This window comes from Exserohilum turcica (assembly GCF_000359705.1).
Source record: "Exserohilum turcica Et28A unplaced genomic scaffold SETTUscaffold_6, whole genome shotgun sequence".
Lineage (NCBI taxonomy): Eukaryota > Fungi > Ascomycota > Dothideomycetes > Pleosporales > Pleosporaceae > Exserohilum > Exserohilum turcicum.
This window is the reverse complement of record NW_007360277.1, coordinates 293,817-309,130: the sequence shown is the minus strand read 5'-3', so window position 1 is coordinate 309,130 and position 15,314 is coordinate 293,817. Positions and strand designations below refer to the sequence as shown.

Genomic DNA, 15,314 nt, shown 5'->3' with positions numbered 1-15,314 from the left:
TGCAGACAGCCCACATTCGCCCACGCTTCCATTCATACATGACCAAAAGAGGGCAGACCATCAGCAGCCATGTGAAGGCAAAGACCAGAAAGTGGCGCTGTCGGGTCATCTGTGGCGGGTATCCCAGCAACCAGTACATGAACCTCTTTTGAATCAGCACTAGAAGTGGCAAGATCATGAAGAGGTAGAAGTGAAAAACAGTATCCGGATGAATATTCCCTGTTCTACAAACAGAGCAGAGCAGAGAAGACAGGATTTTCATTACAACGTGTGAAAGAAAGGCGGTAAGACGAAAAATGGCGAGTGGTAGCAAAGAAAGAAAAGTCTGAATCAAAGGCATTTTTTGTCCTGAATCGCGATCGCGATGTGCTTGCTGTGTGGATTTGGGATGATGAAAATCAAGATGACAGCAAAGCGCAGTTGTCCTCCAAATAAATGTGTCTGTGGACCCTATTTCTCATCTGTGGTAATGTAATATGAACAATGTAGAACGCTGATGACGCACCAAGTCTGCAACTCTATCGTATGAAACCAAATCAAAGCACGGAGAAACGATTCAATTGGTATACAGAATCTCATGGCTTGGTTCAGGCTGTTCAAGAACCATGGGCGATGAAACCCTCCATCGATTTCAACATACCTTTCTCAGGAAGTACCAAACTTCGGTTTCCTTGACTTGTGAGTATGAAGAGTCATCGTTCATATGCACCATCCAAAATCGAGTTTTTTAGACAAGGCGACTTGGGACACGAGCTCCGCAGTTCATGGCGAATTGGTTCTGCAGCACAGTCATCCAGCCCCTACAGGATACCTTCCTTCATCTACTGGCTGCTTCAAATTCATATTTGTATATGGCGGTCCGTGACAATCATAGGCCAAGAAATCTCTACACCAAGACCAAGCAAGCAGTGTCACATTTTGAGAGTCTCTTTCTCAAACTAAATCTCCCTGGGAACCTCAAAACATTGAATGATATGGTACTTTCAATACTTTGCTATCGCAGCCAATTCAGAAAGAAAATATCGCAAGAGGATAGTAGCTCAAGAACATGTATCATTGCACTTTGCAATTTTGTATTTCTTACTATTCTGCGCCAGCTCGGAATACCAACTAAAAGAACTGAAGTAAACTACTCAAGCCGACACACGATCTTCCTGGCTTTGATAAGCACCTGCATCAAGCCGCATCTGGACTATACGCTGCTCATGGCGTCGTGACGAAGCTGCCTGTAATGCGTTGAAATTTTCAGCTTGCGTGTTGACATTAGCTCCGTTGTCCAGCAGTATCTTGACTATGCGCTCATGGCCTTCCCTTGAAGCTACTTCCAATGCATTGCGACCTCCGTCTTGAGCATTAACGTCGGCACCCTTCTCAAGCAACATTTTGACTATCTGCTCGTGTCCTGCATATGAAGCCAAATGCAGTGCATTGCCGAAGCGTAAACCCGGTGCATTAACGTCAGCGCCTTCATTAATTAGCATCCTAACTATATGGTCATAGCCTCCTCGTGAAGCTAGTTGTAGTGCGGTCCCGTAGTGTTCACCCGGTGCGTTAACGTCGGCGCCTTTTTTAATTAACATCTCCACTATCTGCGCATAACCGGTACCTGAAGCTTGCTGAAGTGCGTCAATACAGCCACCACCCTGTATATTAACGTTGACGCCTTTTTCAAGCAGCAGCTCAACTATATGTCCATGGCCTTGACGTGAAGCTAGCTGTAGTGCGCTGCCATAGTCATCATCTTCCGCATTAACATCGGCACCGTTGTCAAATAGAGCCTCAACGATTTCTGCATAACCATTGAGGCACGCATAGTATAATGCTGTTTTTCCAATGTTGTCTTTCCCGTTGGCAGGGCATCCTGCCTGAAGGAGTCCGATCACTCCGCTTGCAAGCCCCGTAGAAGCTGCTAATTGTAGTGCATATGTTGGGGGCGGCTGGCCGAGGCATTTTTGCTTCATGGTAGGAATACAATAGAGAAATGTGCTGTAAATTATCGTACTGGGAGTGACAACAAAGTCCATGCGGTTGAAGCGGCCAAGCATTGCTCGGTGGGTATAGCCATTTAGCCACACCTTGATTTGCAGAATGGCTGCAAGATATGCACTATCTTGTCGGAAAAGCGACTCGAGTTCATCGAAAATATCTTGACCTGGTTCTCCACATTGAAAGACATGATAGTCGAAGTTTTGGCATGCATATGCGACCAGGGGATAAGCATGCAGTCGTCGTCGTAGAGACACTCCCTCTTCAACTGGTTTCTCGAATGCGACTAGCCGAGCGTACACAAGACATCCTAAGCCGATTATTCTGTGCATGGATTTCCGTTCTTGAAGCAGGGTTTGCATGGTTTTTTGCGGTAGCCCTTGAACGGTGCGTGTCAAAAACTCCTGCACTGTGTAGTGAATCGGCCGAATGGAGCCATTGGTCTCTTGGAGGAGATTACAACAAGCCTCAAGAATCACTTGGGGTGAGTCGGGCTGCAAATGCTGAATGGATTCGCAATTCGAGTTGACCGCAAGCGCTTCTTGTAGTTCCACAGTGCTGAGAGGCCTCCGAGCATAGATGGTCCAAACTAGGCAGTTGAGTGCCAATTCCCTCATGTACGGTGACTGGGCTTCAATGCGCTCCATTATCCGAACGTAGGTACCTGGCAAGCCTTGGGGTAGTGCACTCAGCGCAGCTTCCACCACTCGATCCTTTTGGGCCTTACTAGCTAGACAGAGACTGTCCAGCTGAAGCTTGACCCAAAGAAACCTGCGTTACAGTTAGCCTGAAGATGTTCGTATAATGACTGCTAAGCAGGAACCTACATGCCGTCTGCCTTGGTAGCGAGTGTTCCAATGATCTTTTCCTTCAGCTCATCGTTTGTAATGTAGAGTGTCTTTCCATGCTCCCCAGCTTGAAGTCTCTCAACCTGACTGCGAGCGAAAGACTCAATGTCGGCGGTGACATTCTTGGTCTGAATCTGAATCGTGGGTACGTTTTTGTCGCTAAAGGCCTTGGCGATGTCCATTTCGCGTCGGCTTGTGACGAACACCTTGACCCGGCATCCAATTTGTGCAGTCACTATGCCGGTCATGAACCCAAGAATATCCCCTCTCTCTTGCTCCGGGCATTCGTCTAGAGCATCAAACACCACGTATACCTGAGACAAGTCTTCGATGAGAGAAATGAATCTATCCTGTGTGCCTACCAGAGAAGAAGGCAAGGCGTCCCGTTTGGTTTGGAGCAAGTCAGAGGGCCAATTAGGTTTTCTTCGACATAACTGCTTGATCAGTGCAGCTACAATCTGATGAAGAGCCCTCAGCTGCGCGTTCTGGTAATTGTAGTAAGCGAAGCAGACAAAAGCGTCCACTCCCAGTCCAACCTTTGCCGTAATGTCTTCTATAATGTTTGACCTAGACAGCAATCAAATCCAAAGTTCTCGAGATAGCAGTTAAGCGGTACTTTACACTTACGCAAGTACGGTCTTACCAATTCCCGCTGTGAGTTGTCAGTAAAACACATCGTTCGAATATATATGCAGTAATGCTTACGTTTCCCATGGCACCAGAGAAGGGATGAGCCCTGGCCGGAGAACCACTGCTGATAATCCGGATGATTGATGAGCCAGTCACCTGTCTTGTTGTGCTTCTTTGCAAAAGTATCCTGGTGGGTTTTCTCAAAGTCAATGCTGGAAACCCAGTTGAGAAATTCCAATCTTTCCTTTGCTAGAAAAATTTCAACCATAAACATGAGTGTTTCATATCGGAGTGGGTGGTCATACCTTCTTCTCTACGCCGCCTCGCTTGCTCGTCCTTTCTAGCAAGGTCAAAGTGTAGCGACTGGACAGAGTGCAGCAGTACGTCGAGGTCGTGCTGAAATATTTCTTTGATAGTGCCAAACTCAAACTCAAACGGCTCCCAGTGTTGGCGCATGAATGTTCTAAAAGATGTCCACTTCCGCTGGTTGTCGTTGGCATCAATGAATACGTGGCGCGCCTTCCAGCCAAAGCAGAGCAACCTTTTGTAAGCATTGACCACCGTATCTTCTACCAAATTGATATCTGCGGCTTTTGCATATTCCGCGAGAGGGCCGAGGTAGTCTTGGAAAGTGCAAATCATGTCCGTCAGCTTGCTGAAATACGTTGTGAACTTGATGGCGAGGTCGATGACAACCCTGATAGAGCCAACTACCAGAGACGATATTTCAGGACTCGCCTGAATACCTATAGCTACACCTCCCATGAATGTGTTGAGAAGATGTAGAAATTTGGAAAGACGCTCAGCCTGGAGCCTGAAAGACGAATGTTCTTTGTGCGTCTTATCGTAAATTTGCACCCTGGAGAGCAGCGTTTGCTCATCTATTGTCTTTGAAGCCTGCGCGAAGGCTGATTTGTGGATCTGTGGGAGCTCCTTCAACGTATCCGCTATGGCCTTTTCTAGTACCAAGGTACGTGGTATTGTCGCATCCGGCAGGCCTGTGCTCGATGAATGCAAACCAGTGCTTGACGGAGGCAGACATGGTGGGGGCGATATAGATGGTGCGCGAGGAGAGTGGGTTTGTTGCGCAGGCGTAAGAGGAACTGTGGGGGTTGGTGCCGGGCAGGGAGTGTCTGTAGTGAACCATGCACGAAAGCGCTCTCGTTTTCGCATCTTGGATCGAGTTTGTAAGGTTGGAAACTTTTGCCGCTATACAATTTGTAGGAGAGTAGGTCCGTTTCATTAAGCATTGAAACGATCTTGGGAGTTGTGGGCTGAGATCAGGGTAGAGAAGGCTGAGTTGGCTGCGCCCTGCAATGGACAGCTCAGCCACCACTGCTACGGGAAATCTCGGATAAAATTTGCAGCCACACAGGCAAATAATTTTTGACTCGTTCTTTCAATGCACCCATACTACCAGAGCCCTTCATGGCTCTGATGTTGGTAGTGCGAAAAGCTGCGCCTACTCCATGCGCGGAGCTCCCAAGACGCTAAACTCTTAGTAGAGCAGTATACCCCCCCTGGTCAGTCCTTTTCATCTTTTTGTATCCAGTTTCAATATTGCATTTCCCAATGAAAATCAAAATATCCCTCACCATAGGCTTTTGATTGAATTATACCAGGACATTACGCATTAGCGGTTTTGTACGTGTTTGATCGCACGTGACCAGCACCCATGAAACGTGATCCAGCGCTTTATCAAGGACATGTTGGAAAGAGATACCACTTTATCCAAGTACCTCATGATTCAAGGTCTAAGAAACATGCAAATAATCGATCATATTGCATAGAAAAAGTTTGACAAGGCGCTCTACACCCGCAACATATGTCACATGACGGGTCTACACAAGCAGTATGCTAGTGGCTATGGCAAAGCGAGTCGCCTTTCCAGTACTAATGTCTTCGTCGGAGTCGACCTCTTCGATCCGAACCATGCCATCGGGTAGATGCACGCTTTCAGGTGTGCTCGGACGTCGTCTGCCAGTCGGACGTCTGTCTTGGCGGTGGCGGTTAGGTCTGTAATCTAAATAGGTCCCTAAGCGTGGAGTGGTCTCAGAGGCTCCTGCTAAGGGCATGGTGAAGGCTATACCCCATAAATCTTCTATAAGGCTTTCAACTGTCGTGTCCAACTGTGACTCTCGCACTATCTAACCGCGCGACGCTGTCTCAGGTACATGCGCGTACCTGAGAGGCTCATGCATTGACATGGGGGGCATTGTCTGATGTGTAGACGGATATGTCGTGGACGGATATGTCGTGGACGGATATGTCGTGGACGGATATGTCGTGGACGGATATGTCGTGGACGGATGTACCGTGGGCGGATGTGTCGTGTAGTCAGTCGCAGGGCTAAAACCCTAGTGTGGCATTTAGTAATAATGAACATAGTGAACGACCATGTGCTGGCGGGTCATGAGACTCTAATTCCAGACAACATCAAACGGTTGTCTATATCCATGTCCATTGAGCCATTATCTTATCGCTGCCAGTTCAGCCTGCCGCTCTTGCACTAACATGGTCTCGGGGTGTCTAGTGGGATCAAAACCGTAGTCCGGCAGGTTTGTTGGCTGTGGGATGGCTTGGTATGTCTGCGGAGGCTGTTGGTATGTCTGCAGGGCCTGTTGGTAGGTCGTTGGGGTCGTTTGGTGAGACTGAAATGCAGAATGCATTATAGGGATAATCTAGTAAGGGTGTGATTGAGCAGTGGATCTATCATAATTTTGGTGGTCCATGATTTCGCCGCTCCTAGGGAAAAGGAAAAAGATCCAGAGGTTAGCAACAGACAACCAATAACAGTCTATAAGAGCCAGTCACATAACAAGGTCCCTGCCACTTTTGCTGCTCATGAGTTCATGTTCACTATAAAAGCTGCAACTAATTAGTAATTATGTTGCATTATAGTAATGCTTAGATAAAGAGCTATGACAAGGTGAACGATAGATGAAGCAATAATAACTTTTCACTTTTCACAGTGACCTTTTTCGACTGTCATTCCCAAATATGTTCACCTCGCTCGCCGCCAACCTAATTAGGCTTAGCCTATGCTTCAGTGCAATATCTTGAGATATCCAAAGCTCCCAGTCTTGCTCGCCACCATAAATGTCACAACCATGGCCGACCCCGTTAACCCTAGTAGTTATGGGGATACCTACACCAACCCTTCACAAGACCAGACCATCAAGGTCACCAGCCTGCCTGACGCCAACCCGCAGAGGGCCCTCTCGCCCGACGCAGCCGCAGCGTTGTACCCGAATCTTCCCTCGGGTCAGGCCAACAAAGACATACGCATGCTGCACCCAGCCGCCTACCTACCACCTGCTGGTCCCTATATCAACCCGGCAAGTGAATCAGTCACATTGGCGTCGTGGGAAACATGCTGCTTAACCTGTTTCCAGCCACTGGCCTCTCATGACCCTCCTTTGGAAAGGAACGACGGCCAATTCCCTTGTCCAAACGAGTGCGCACTGGCTGCGCCTATCCAAGCTGCTGGAGCAGTCCATGCAGCCCATCCCGGCCAGCCATGCCCCCGCCTATATCTGACTAGGCGAGGCGCGGCTCGCAGACGCATCTACCGGGTAGGCAACCCCTGGCTCGCTGGGCTACAGATGTACCCTTCAGAGCCCGAGTGGGCGGTGCTCACGGCGAACGGTTATATTGAACCGTTGAGCACTTATGCGAACAGGTACGCGCCAGCCTTCACCCAAAAAGCCTGGGCCTATCGTGAGCCCGACGCCCCCATGCCTTTGCAGATAGCGTACAAGCACGAAAGACAAGGCACTGCCCCAATCCCAACAGTCTCCATGGGTGGAAATCCCAACAAGAGGCGGAGGCATGACAACTGGAATGGCCAGACCCACAACAGGCCGTACGGGTATCAAGCCGGCCCAACACCGTACCCCATGGAGGGTATCAGACCCATCACATGATGCCGCAGACATACCAAAACCCGGGCATGGGTTATTACCAGAACATGCCTTGGTCTCCTCCTCCCATGCCGTGGGCTCCTCCTCCCACGCCGCCTCCGCCTCCGCCTCCGCCTCCAGTCCCAACAAACGTTGGACAGTTACAGCTGCTGAACAGGATGCTGGATATAATATCCCGGCCAGAAAGCAGCCAACCGGGGATCCGCATCAAAGGCGCAGCGACCGAAGACGAAACCACGAGGAAGCGATCAGCATCGGCATACGAGGTCGATGTTGAGACAGACACCCCTCAGCAAGCCAGAACAGGCCGGCCTATTGCGATGCCCAGAAGGCAGGTGCAGCCAGGCTCTGCCCAACCAAGATAGCCAGGCTCTACCCGTCAGTTTGCGAGGGCACGAACTCCCACACCAAGGCAGATGCAGCCAGCCCCCGCCCGGCCAACGCAGCCAGCCTCGACGCAACAGTTCTTTGCGGATGCGCAAGCACGCAACAACGAAGAGCATGCCAGCAGCTCTTCGACGATTGCTGGGGCCGTTGGCAACGGGGTTCATGACATGTTGGATGTCGATGATATGCCTGATCCCAATGAGGACTGGCCTCAGCACTCTTGGTCTGCGCAGACTTACGTCCGTTTTCCTTTCTTCTAAGTGAGTTATCCAGATTCATATCTGGATAGCCACCTTCTCTATGCAAAAACTGAATCCATTTTCAGGCAACTTGGTTTTTGCATTCCCTTCTCGTGTACATACATTGACTAGATCTATATCTGGGCAATCCACCATTTGCATGTAATGCCTGAATCAATATTCAGGCGACTTGGTTTTCGCACTACCCCTTCGGTGTGTGAATAGATAGCAATTGAACGTATTTGAGCTCAGAACGAGACCCGTCTCAAAGACCTCCCGTCGTGGTCGATGACGCCAGCCGGAACTGGATTTACCAGTACCCAGCCGTATGGGGCTCATACGTCAGCGGAAAGATCGATGCTCGGGCAGAGAGGGCTCAGCGTCAGCATCAGGAATTTGAAATCTTGATGCAAGCCAGCTCGCAGTTGACATGAGCCTCTTCTCACCGGCGATCGTTGAAGGACCGTCTCCCTTCAGCTGGCCCGAGGGATGACTGGATGTGCGACGGTGCCTAATGTGAGAAGATCTGCTTTTTTTCTATTTCATTGCGTCTTCATGTATCATCATGTCCGTAGACATGATGACTTTTGTGGACACGTTCTCGAGCGTGGCATATTTCCTATTGTATCATCGTGTCCGTAGACATGATACATTTTGTCGTTATTGCGTTCTCTTGTGTGCCACCATCTCGATGCCTTTGCTGTCGGGTGTAGTGGTTGTTTCTCCTGTATGCAATTAAAAAATGGCATTATGACGTGTTAATGGGTGTGCCCATCTCTCATCGTCTACACGTGAACAATGTCCTTCGTCTCTTGCTTTCGACTTGATATCTTGTGATTGCACATACGTGAGCTTTTTTTTCATACAACGCGGTCCATATAGTTGTTTCAAAGCCAAACCCCTCTCATGGGACACTAAAATTACAATATTTACCACCTGCCTAGCATGTTCATCATATATAAAACTCCAACGCCACAAGAACTGACATACCAGTATCTTCTTCCCGGAGTTCCAGATGTCCCGTCTCTCGGAACTGACGAACAAGAGAGCTGAAGCAAGACAAAGGATTTTCATCAGTGTTGTTTGTTACTTCTCATGTGTCAAGCGCCAGTTCTGTCTGCAGCCGATCGTTGTTCATTTGGTTATAAGGGCAGGACGCGCAATCAAGATTTAGGATCGACTACTTCGTCACCTTCCCAGTGTTATTCAATGTTACGGAAAATGAGATAGAAATCTACGGCAAACAGTCTACAAAAAATTTTATTCGATTCTTGTGTTGAGGCTGTAATGTTGCGGGGGCGCCCCGCACAGCGTGTGTAATGGAAGACGAGCATAGCGGTGAGCTTTCACCTTCACCTTCACCTTCACCGAATCCCTCCACGCCGGTTCTGGAATAACGTGCCACATGACTCCTATACTAGCTTGCTTGGCACGGGTAAAAAACCGGCCCGCTCTCCGGCCCTCTCGCTCCTCTCTGGTAGTTGATTTTACAGTCAGCCGACTAGTTTTAGAAGCGGAGCTGAACTTGTTGCAAGATGGCTGATACTCCGGTCTCCCACGATCCGACTCCATCGCATCAGGCACCTTGCTATGATGCACGACAAGCTCCCGCTCCCGGTTATCAGCCGACACCGGTGCTCCAGGCGTCTTCAAGGGCTCCTCCTACAGGCACAAGTAAGTAAACTACCTTGATCATGCGTACTGTAACTAACAACGAACAGAGCATGCCAACGGCGGCCAGGACCAGCCGGATTATCAGAGAGCACTGGTCTTTGTGCATCGCTATGAGCACCTTATCTGCCGGACAGAACAAGACGCATCTGTGTTTTTCGAGGAGGCTGAAGACGACACCCGGAACTGGATCTACCAGTTTTCGGGCATCTGGAGGCTATACGTTGGAAAACGACTGGACGAGCGGGCAGAACAGGCCGCCCTTCGCCACCAAGAGCACCTCTCCATACCGCCGCCCCTTGAGGAACTGGAAGATGTATGCCGGATGTCTCCTTTGTCGCAACCGCAGCAGCTACAACAACCGCAGCAGCCGCCTCGTGCGTCTGGCGACATGGATTCGATGGTTGAAGTCAAGCCAGTTGCAAGAGCCGCGCCCTCGCCCCAAAGCACGGCGTCCCCTCCACAAAAGCTCGAACAAGTTCCTCCACGTCAGAAAAAGACCATTATACGAGAGGAGCGCGCTACGCAGGCAGTCAAAGAGACCAACAAGCCCCAAAACCCAAGGAGCACGGCACCTCTTTGTCCTGCAAGCGGTGAGCGGGCGGGCGGGCGCTCGCCTTACTCCTCCTTCCTCCGAACTAAGACGATTGACGATTGTCCTGTGCTTCTGGACAAAGATTCTCACACACACTTGCGGTCCTTGAAGCACCTCGGCCTGTATGAGGACGAGAACCTTTACCTCTGTTATCTCATGTACGGCGTTGGGAGACGTCGTCGATGCCCATACTGGGAGAAGCCTGAAGAGTGCATGAACAATCATGCACTCACGCAAGACCAGCTCAACTGGTGCGTGCAAAACCGCTGTCCAGACAAAAAGTGGGTGACCATGATAGTCCAGAACTGGAACGCAAACAAGCCGAAGAATGAGCCGAAGCTCTATGTGCCAGTTTTTGCTGCCGGGCCGGCGCCCACGCCTAACGAGCTGCTCCGGGCTAGCCAGTCCCAGTCGTCGAACCAGCCGTCGAACCAGCCTGTGCAGCCCCCCAAGCAGCTTGCTCAATCCAGCAAGCAGCCCGGCAAACAGTCCATCGGCGGGTCTAGTACCAGACAACACCCGGCTGACACGCTCCACACTGGCTTGGAACAAGGTAATCGCCTCAAGAGGAGGCAGACCGATTCTTGGCAAGGTAACAGCCGCAAGAGGATCCAACAAGAGGACAACAACATGCCGGCTCGGGCTGAGCAGTTGAGGCCGACGCAGACAAGGGTCTTCCACGAACGGTACAGCGGCCGGGCCAACCGCTATACGCAAAGGGACCATGATAACGACTAGACTTCTTCTTTGCTCGTTTGTTTCAATCACCAGCAGCAAAATCTGATGATGGCGGTCCTTTTTGCGTAGCTTTGTAGAAAGTTTTGAGAGTTGAAGCTGCGTTTATGTATGTAGCCAAAATGACAATGTTTTTACGTGTCGATTTGTGTGCTCCTATTAGCAGCAAGTAAGCATTGTCGTGAAAAAATGTGTACATCTATATCCTCTTAGTGACTCAAAATGGAATGTTTGTTCTCAAATATCAACAATACGACAAGGATACGTAATAAGAATACCTTAATGTATTTATACTAACAGAAGTCTCCCGTAACAATCTTTTTCTAGTTAGCAGCTATTCAGTGCTAGCATAGGCTGGAAGAACTCAGAGCATATTATTGCGGGGCTTTGAATGACTGAATGCGGAATTCCTGCTGAAAATGAGCCAAAAGAAGCGATTTGTAGCTGTGGTGACCCTTAGTTGCGTAAGCAACAGTACCCATACTAAGAGAAAACGCCCCCAATGAGTTTAAAGTTACAAGACTGTAATCATATATTCAATACTATTATATTTCTTACCAACTTCAAACGCAATATAATTCGCTGCTGTGCATTGGATAGCCGAAGGGATACCTGCAGCACTCGGTACCCCTCCGTTGCTAAAGCTACATGGGAAGCATTGAAGTGAACTCGGGGCCAATAGCGCGAATGCTACTCTCTTGGGACGCGCCAGAATGATGGCCAGGTGACAGGAGAGCAAGAGGAAGATTACTGAGATTGTAGAATGCGTCAAGGAGGTCGCAGGAATAGATGAGGTAACTGGTGGTACGACCGGAGTATGTTGGGAGTGAACCAGACCTATCACATGCATTATAGTCCACTTTGATCAAGACTATGAGGGTTCTAATTTTATATTCAATTGAAAGGCAGTGGCAAGACATCGCTTCTTTGCAGAGTTTTGGACGGAATCGTTCAAAATGACTAGTAAGACATGATCAATTAAGTAAATAAATGAGAACCACGTGTGGTAATGGAAACATGGGCACATATTTGGTAGACAAGCGGATGGTGTTTTGTATACCCATCTTGCGGACGGCATGTATTTTCTGGGGAGGTGCAGATGCTATGGCGAAGGAATGTAATTAGCCCAGATGCTCGGAGATTACACCTAGACATCGTTGTACTATACACTTGTTTCCACCCATTGTTGCTCTATGGCTGTTACAAAGTGCCATGACATGAATGCTTTCCAGTGACAATGAAATGTACTTCAGAACTATGACCAACCACAAAGACACCAAAAGGCAAATCAATCAGCGATGACATTACCATTTTTTGATGAGTATATCGTACCAGGGACCTTGTGAAAATGGTGCCAAGCCTGGCTCTCACCTGTCTCACACTCACCTCGAGATGCCGGCACGTGCTCAGTGACCGCGACTATACGCTAGCGCGCTAGGTACTCGCACAAGTACAGTCTGCCCTCCCACCCTCCAACTCTTCCCCACCGTATCACCAACAGTAAGGCGACTCCATTAGTTCTATCCATGAAAAACTGACCATGTCGCAGAGATGGCCGAGCACGAGCACAATTGGAACACCAATCACCAACACACCACACAACCAGACTCGCAAGACGAGAACCAGAATGCGGATAGCCATCCACCCATGGGTAAGTTTCTTTGTTCAATGCAAGTGATTTAGCTAAAACGATTACACCGGACAGGTCAGCATGGCAACCACCCAGTGACCCCACAAAATCCAGCTTTCCAGCCTCCCCACTACGGAGTACCGACTTACCAGACCCGTGCTGCAGCAGCTTCCTGTCTTGTACCACACGTCCACCATTCTCTCTCTCCAATAGCCCAATCTACAAGCTCAACACAGGAGGACCCGATGATTCCAACATTCCAGCGGATGGGATTACACGAAAGCCTACAACAGACCACTGGACAGAATCTCGTGTTCACACGTATCCCACCTGCAGGCCCACGTGAGTAAGGCATTCCATTTTTAGGTACTGTGGTTGACAAAAAAAGGCTATCCCAATGTCGGCCCTGGGGACAAAGACTGTGATGCTGCTGCTAGATGGCTGAGGGGCTTTGAAGCTTCCCTCTACCATGCAGAACAAATGGGACAACCAAGATTTATCCGAATTTACAATGTCCAACGGAACTGGCTTTACCGGTATCCCGCCGTTTGGGACGCATACCTCCATGCCAAAATCGAGGCCCGAGTAAAGCGGATGCGGCATCTACCTCCTACTGCAATCACCCCAGCTCCGCCTAATACAGAACCTTTGCCTATGCCCGTAGAAGGATGGGAATACATTGGATGGACGGAAGCATTGACGCCTCGCGAGGACTCTCCATCCGTTTAGCTGCATGAAGACACGAGAATGGATATATGGATAGTTTTTTATACCAGAAATGGGCGATTTTTGCTTTCTTTTGCGTTCTCTGATGGGTTTGTTTCGTTCTTGTATTACGAACCATTTGTTCTCTACGGTTGCGCTAATGTCAACTGAAATGTACATCATGTTCGAATGGTAGAGAATCATAAAGGCATAGATGTCCTTTTCCAAGACTCTCTAAAAATCCACTTTAGTCGTCTCATGATGTATTATTTTTGTAAAGATAAAAAGAGTCAGTTTAGTATGATTTGGGCTACGACAAGTTGCAGGTTTGCGCAAAGACTAAGATAGATACTTTCATAAATAGCCCATGAAAACCAGCAAGTTCAAGATCCAGAAATCTGGTTTCTTCATCCAAATCACATGGAGCTGGATGCTACCCATGACACGCTGTAGGTAGTGTTGATGTTGCCCACAAAGTGGCGCTATGCGGCGGACCCACTCGCTAGCAAACTAGCGTCGGCAATAAGTTTTGCCGAATGCTCGGCTCGCGCACGCTAGGCGCAAGTCGAAAATTGCGCGAAAACCAACGTCGAAAGTTCCTTTCCCTGACAGCCGCACGATAACTAACCACCAGGTCCGCCATCGAGGTACGTCAACGCGACGCGCGACATTACGAAACACCACCGGGCGGCAGAGGGCTGATTTGAGGATAGACAACCCGACACAATGGCGATCAAGCACAACCAGCAGATCCAGAAGAACCATTTCCACAAGGACTGGTAGGTCTCGAAATTGGAGGCTCTGGGCACAACATACTAACTAAAGAACAGGCAACGCTACGTCCGCGTGCACTTCGACCAGGTAACTCCCCTCTCAGCTCGCTGAGAGCAGTGGCGCCTGTGTGCAGATTTCTGACATTGCAAACAGCCTGGCAAGAAGAAGTCCAGACGCAATGCTCGTGTTGCCAAGGCTGCGAAGGTTGCCCCCAGGCCCGTTGACAAGCTGAGGCCTGTTGTCCGCTGCCCTAGTAAATATCATCTCCCGATACATGATTGATCTTTGCTGACTGTAGCAGCCATCAAGTACAACCGCCGTGTCCGCCCCGGCCGTGGTTTCTCTCTTGCTGAGTTGAAGGGTACATGCGCCGCGTTGAATTGTAAGAAACGCCGCTAACGTGAATAGCTGCCGGCATCCCCCGCAAGTTCGCCCGCACCATCGGTATCTCTGTCGACCCCCGCCGCCAGAACCTCTCCGAGGAGGGTCTCAAGGCCAACGTCGAGCGCCTCCAGGAGTACAGGAAGCGCCTCATCCTCTTCCCCCGCCGCAACGGCAAGACCAAGAGCGGTGACGCTTCCGCCGAGGAGGTCAAGGCTGCCAAGAGCGGCGAGAACCTCATCAGCAGCACCGCTTCCATTCTGCCCATCAAGAACGTCCTCGAGTTCGAGGAGGGCCTCATCAGCAACTACGAGGCCACCGAGAACGCCTACAGGACCCTCCGTAACGCCCGCTCCGAGGCCCGCCACGTCGGTGTCCGTGAGAAGCGTGCCAAGGCTAAGGCTGAGGAGGCCGATGCCAAGAAGAAATAAACGACTCGCTGAAGCGACTGTCTGGTTCTTTGCTATGGCTTACGACACTATAAAAGTCAGGGTTACGATACGGCAACGGGTGTTCCCAGCGCGGGCATTCCCAGCGTGGGCATTCCCAGCATGGGCGGCGTCATGGTTAGGTCTGTCTAAAATTGGCAGCATGTGAATGATACCTAGTTTTCTCAATGCAAGCCGTGCCTCAATATATGATGTTAGTTGGCCGTGTGATTGGTTCCTATCATCTCGATTTGTCCATATCGTGCACGTTCTATTCAATCTCCAGGTCTCACCCGCGTATATTTTGAGCATAGAATATCCTTGACTTTGCAGACATATGTCAATGGGAGATGAAGGTATTGATTGGAAAGAGCGGCATTGG

General features: G+C 49.6%; 6 protein-coding genes across 6 annotated transcripts; 5 read left to right on the top strand and 1 right to left on the bottom strand.

Moving 5' to 3' along the window:
* Nucleotides 1-1,448: 1,448 nt before the first annotated feature.
* On the bottom strand, nucleotides 1,449-4,578 carry SETTUDRAFT_120775 (uncharacterized protein; the record flags this gene model as incomplete). Its single annotated transcript, XM_008031405.1, has 6 exons — nucleotides 3,770-4,578; nucleotides 3,540-3,713; nucleotides 3,462-3,486; nucleotides 2,814-3,401; nucleotides 1,763-2,757; nucleotides 1,449-1,564 (listed from the first exon to the last, which is right to left on the bottom strand). Coding segments are annotated over exons 1-6 (2,358 nt in total), but the record flags the coding sequence as incomplete, so codon positions are not given.
* Nucleotides 4,579-6,574: 1,996 nt separating this feature from the next.
* SETTUDRAFT_22453 (uncharacterized protein) lies at nucleotides 6,575-7,390 on the top strand (the record flags this gene model as incomplete). The annotated part of the gene is made up of 1 exon (XM_008031145.1): nucleotides 6,575-7,390. One exon carries the CDS (start codon nucleotides 6,575-6,577, stop codon nucleotides 7,388-7,390), a length of 816 nt encoding a protein of 271 aa, XP_008029336.1.
* A 65-nt stretch (nucleotides 7,391-7,455) lies between these two features.
* On the top strand, nucleotides 7,456-8,034 carry SETTUDRAFT_22452 (uncharacterized protein; the record flags this gene model as incomplete). Its single annotated transcript, XM_008031144.1, has 2 exons — nucleotides 7,456-7,722; nucleotides 7,771-8,034. The coding sequence occupies 2 exons, from the start codon at nucleotides 7,456-7,458 to the stop codon at nucleotides 8,032-8,034; spliced, it is 531 nt and encodes a 176-aa protein (XP_008029335.1).
* Nucleotides 8,035-9,548: 1,514 nt separating this feature from the next.
* Nucleotides 9,549-11,017, top strand: SETTUDRAFT_22451 (uncharacterized protein; the record flags this gene model as incomplete). The annotated part of the gene is made up of 2 exons (XM_008031143.1): nucleotides 9,549-9,687; nucleotides 9,735-11,017. The coding sequence occupies 2 exons, from the start codon at nucleotides 9,549-9,551 to the stop codon at nucleotides 11,015-11,017; spliced, it is 1,422 nt and encodes a 473-aa protein (XP_008029334.1).
* A 1,548-nt stretch (nucleotides 11,018-12,565) lies between these two features.
* On the top strand, nucleotides 12,566-13,373 carry SETTUDRAFT_34034 (uncharacterized protein; the record flags this gene model as incomplete). Its single annotated transcript, XM_008031228.1, has 3 exons — nucleotides 12,566-12,665; nucleotides 12,720-12,986; nucleotides 13,033-13,373. 3 exons carry the CDS (start codon nucleotides 12,566-12,568, stop codon nucleotides 13,371-13,373), a joined length of 708 nt encoding a protein of 235 aa, XP_008029419.1.
* A 593-nt stretch (nucleotides 13,374-13,966) lies between these two features.
* Nucleotides 13,967-15,158, top strand: SETTUDRAFT_165002 (uncharacterized protein). The gene is made up of 6 exons (XM_008031404.1): nucleotides 13,967-13,996; nucleotides 14,063-14,128; nucleotides 14,180-14,210; nucleotides 14,277-14,376; nucleotides 14,425-14,484; nucleotides 14,532-15,158. Exons 2-6 carry the CDS (start codon nucleotides 14,076-14,078, stop codon nucleotides 14,933-14,935), a joined length of 648 nt encoding a protein of 215 aa, XP_008029595.1. The 5' UTR covers nucleotides 13,967-13,996; nucleotides 14,063-14,075; the 3' UTR covers nucleotides 14,936-15,158.
* The last annotated feature ends 156 nt before the right edge of the window (nucleotides 15,159-15,314 follow it).

Coding starts and splice junctions, on each gene's coding strand:
- SETTUDRAFT_165002 (XM_008031404.1), top strand. CDS start 14,076: ATGGCGATCAAGCACAACCAGCAGATCCAGAAGAACCATTTCCACAAG. Junction 14,129..14,179: donor AACCATTTCCACAAGGACTG/GTAGGTCTCGAA, acceptor ACTAAAGAACAG/GCAACGCTACGTCCGCGTGC. Junction 14,377..14,424: donor GCCTGTTGTCCGCTGCCCTA/GTAAATATCATC, acceptor TGACTGTAGCAG/CCATCAAGTACAACCGCCGT.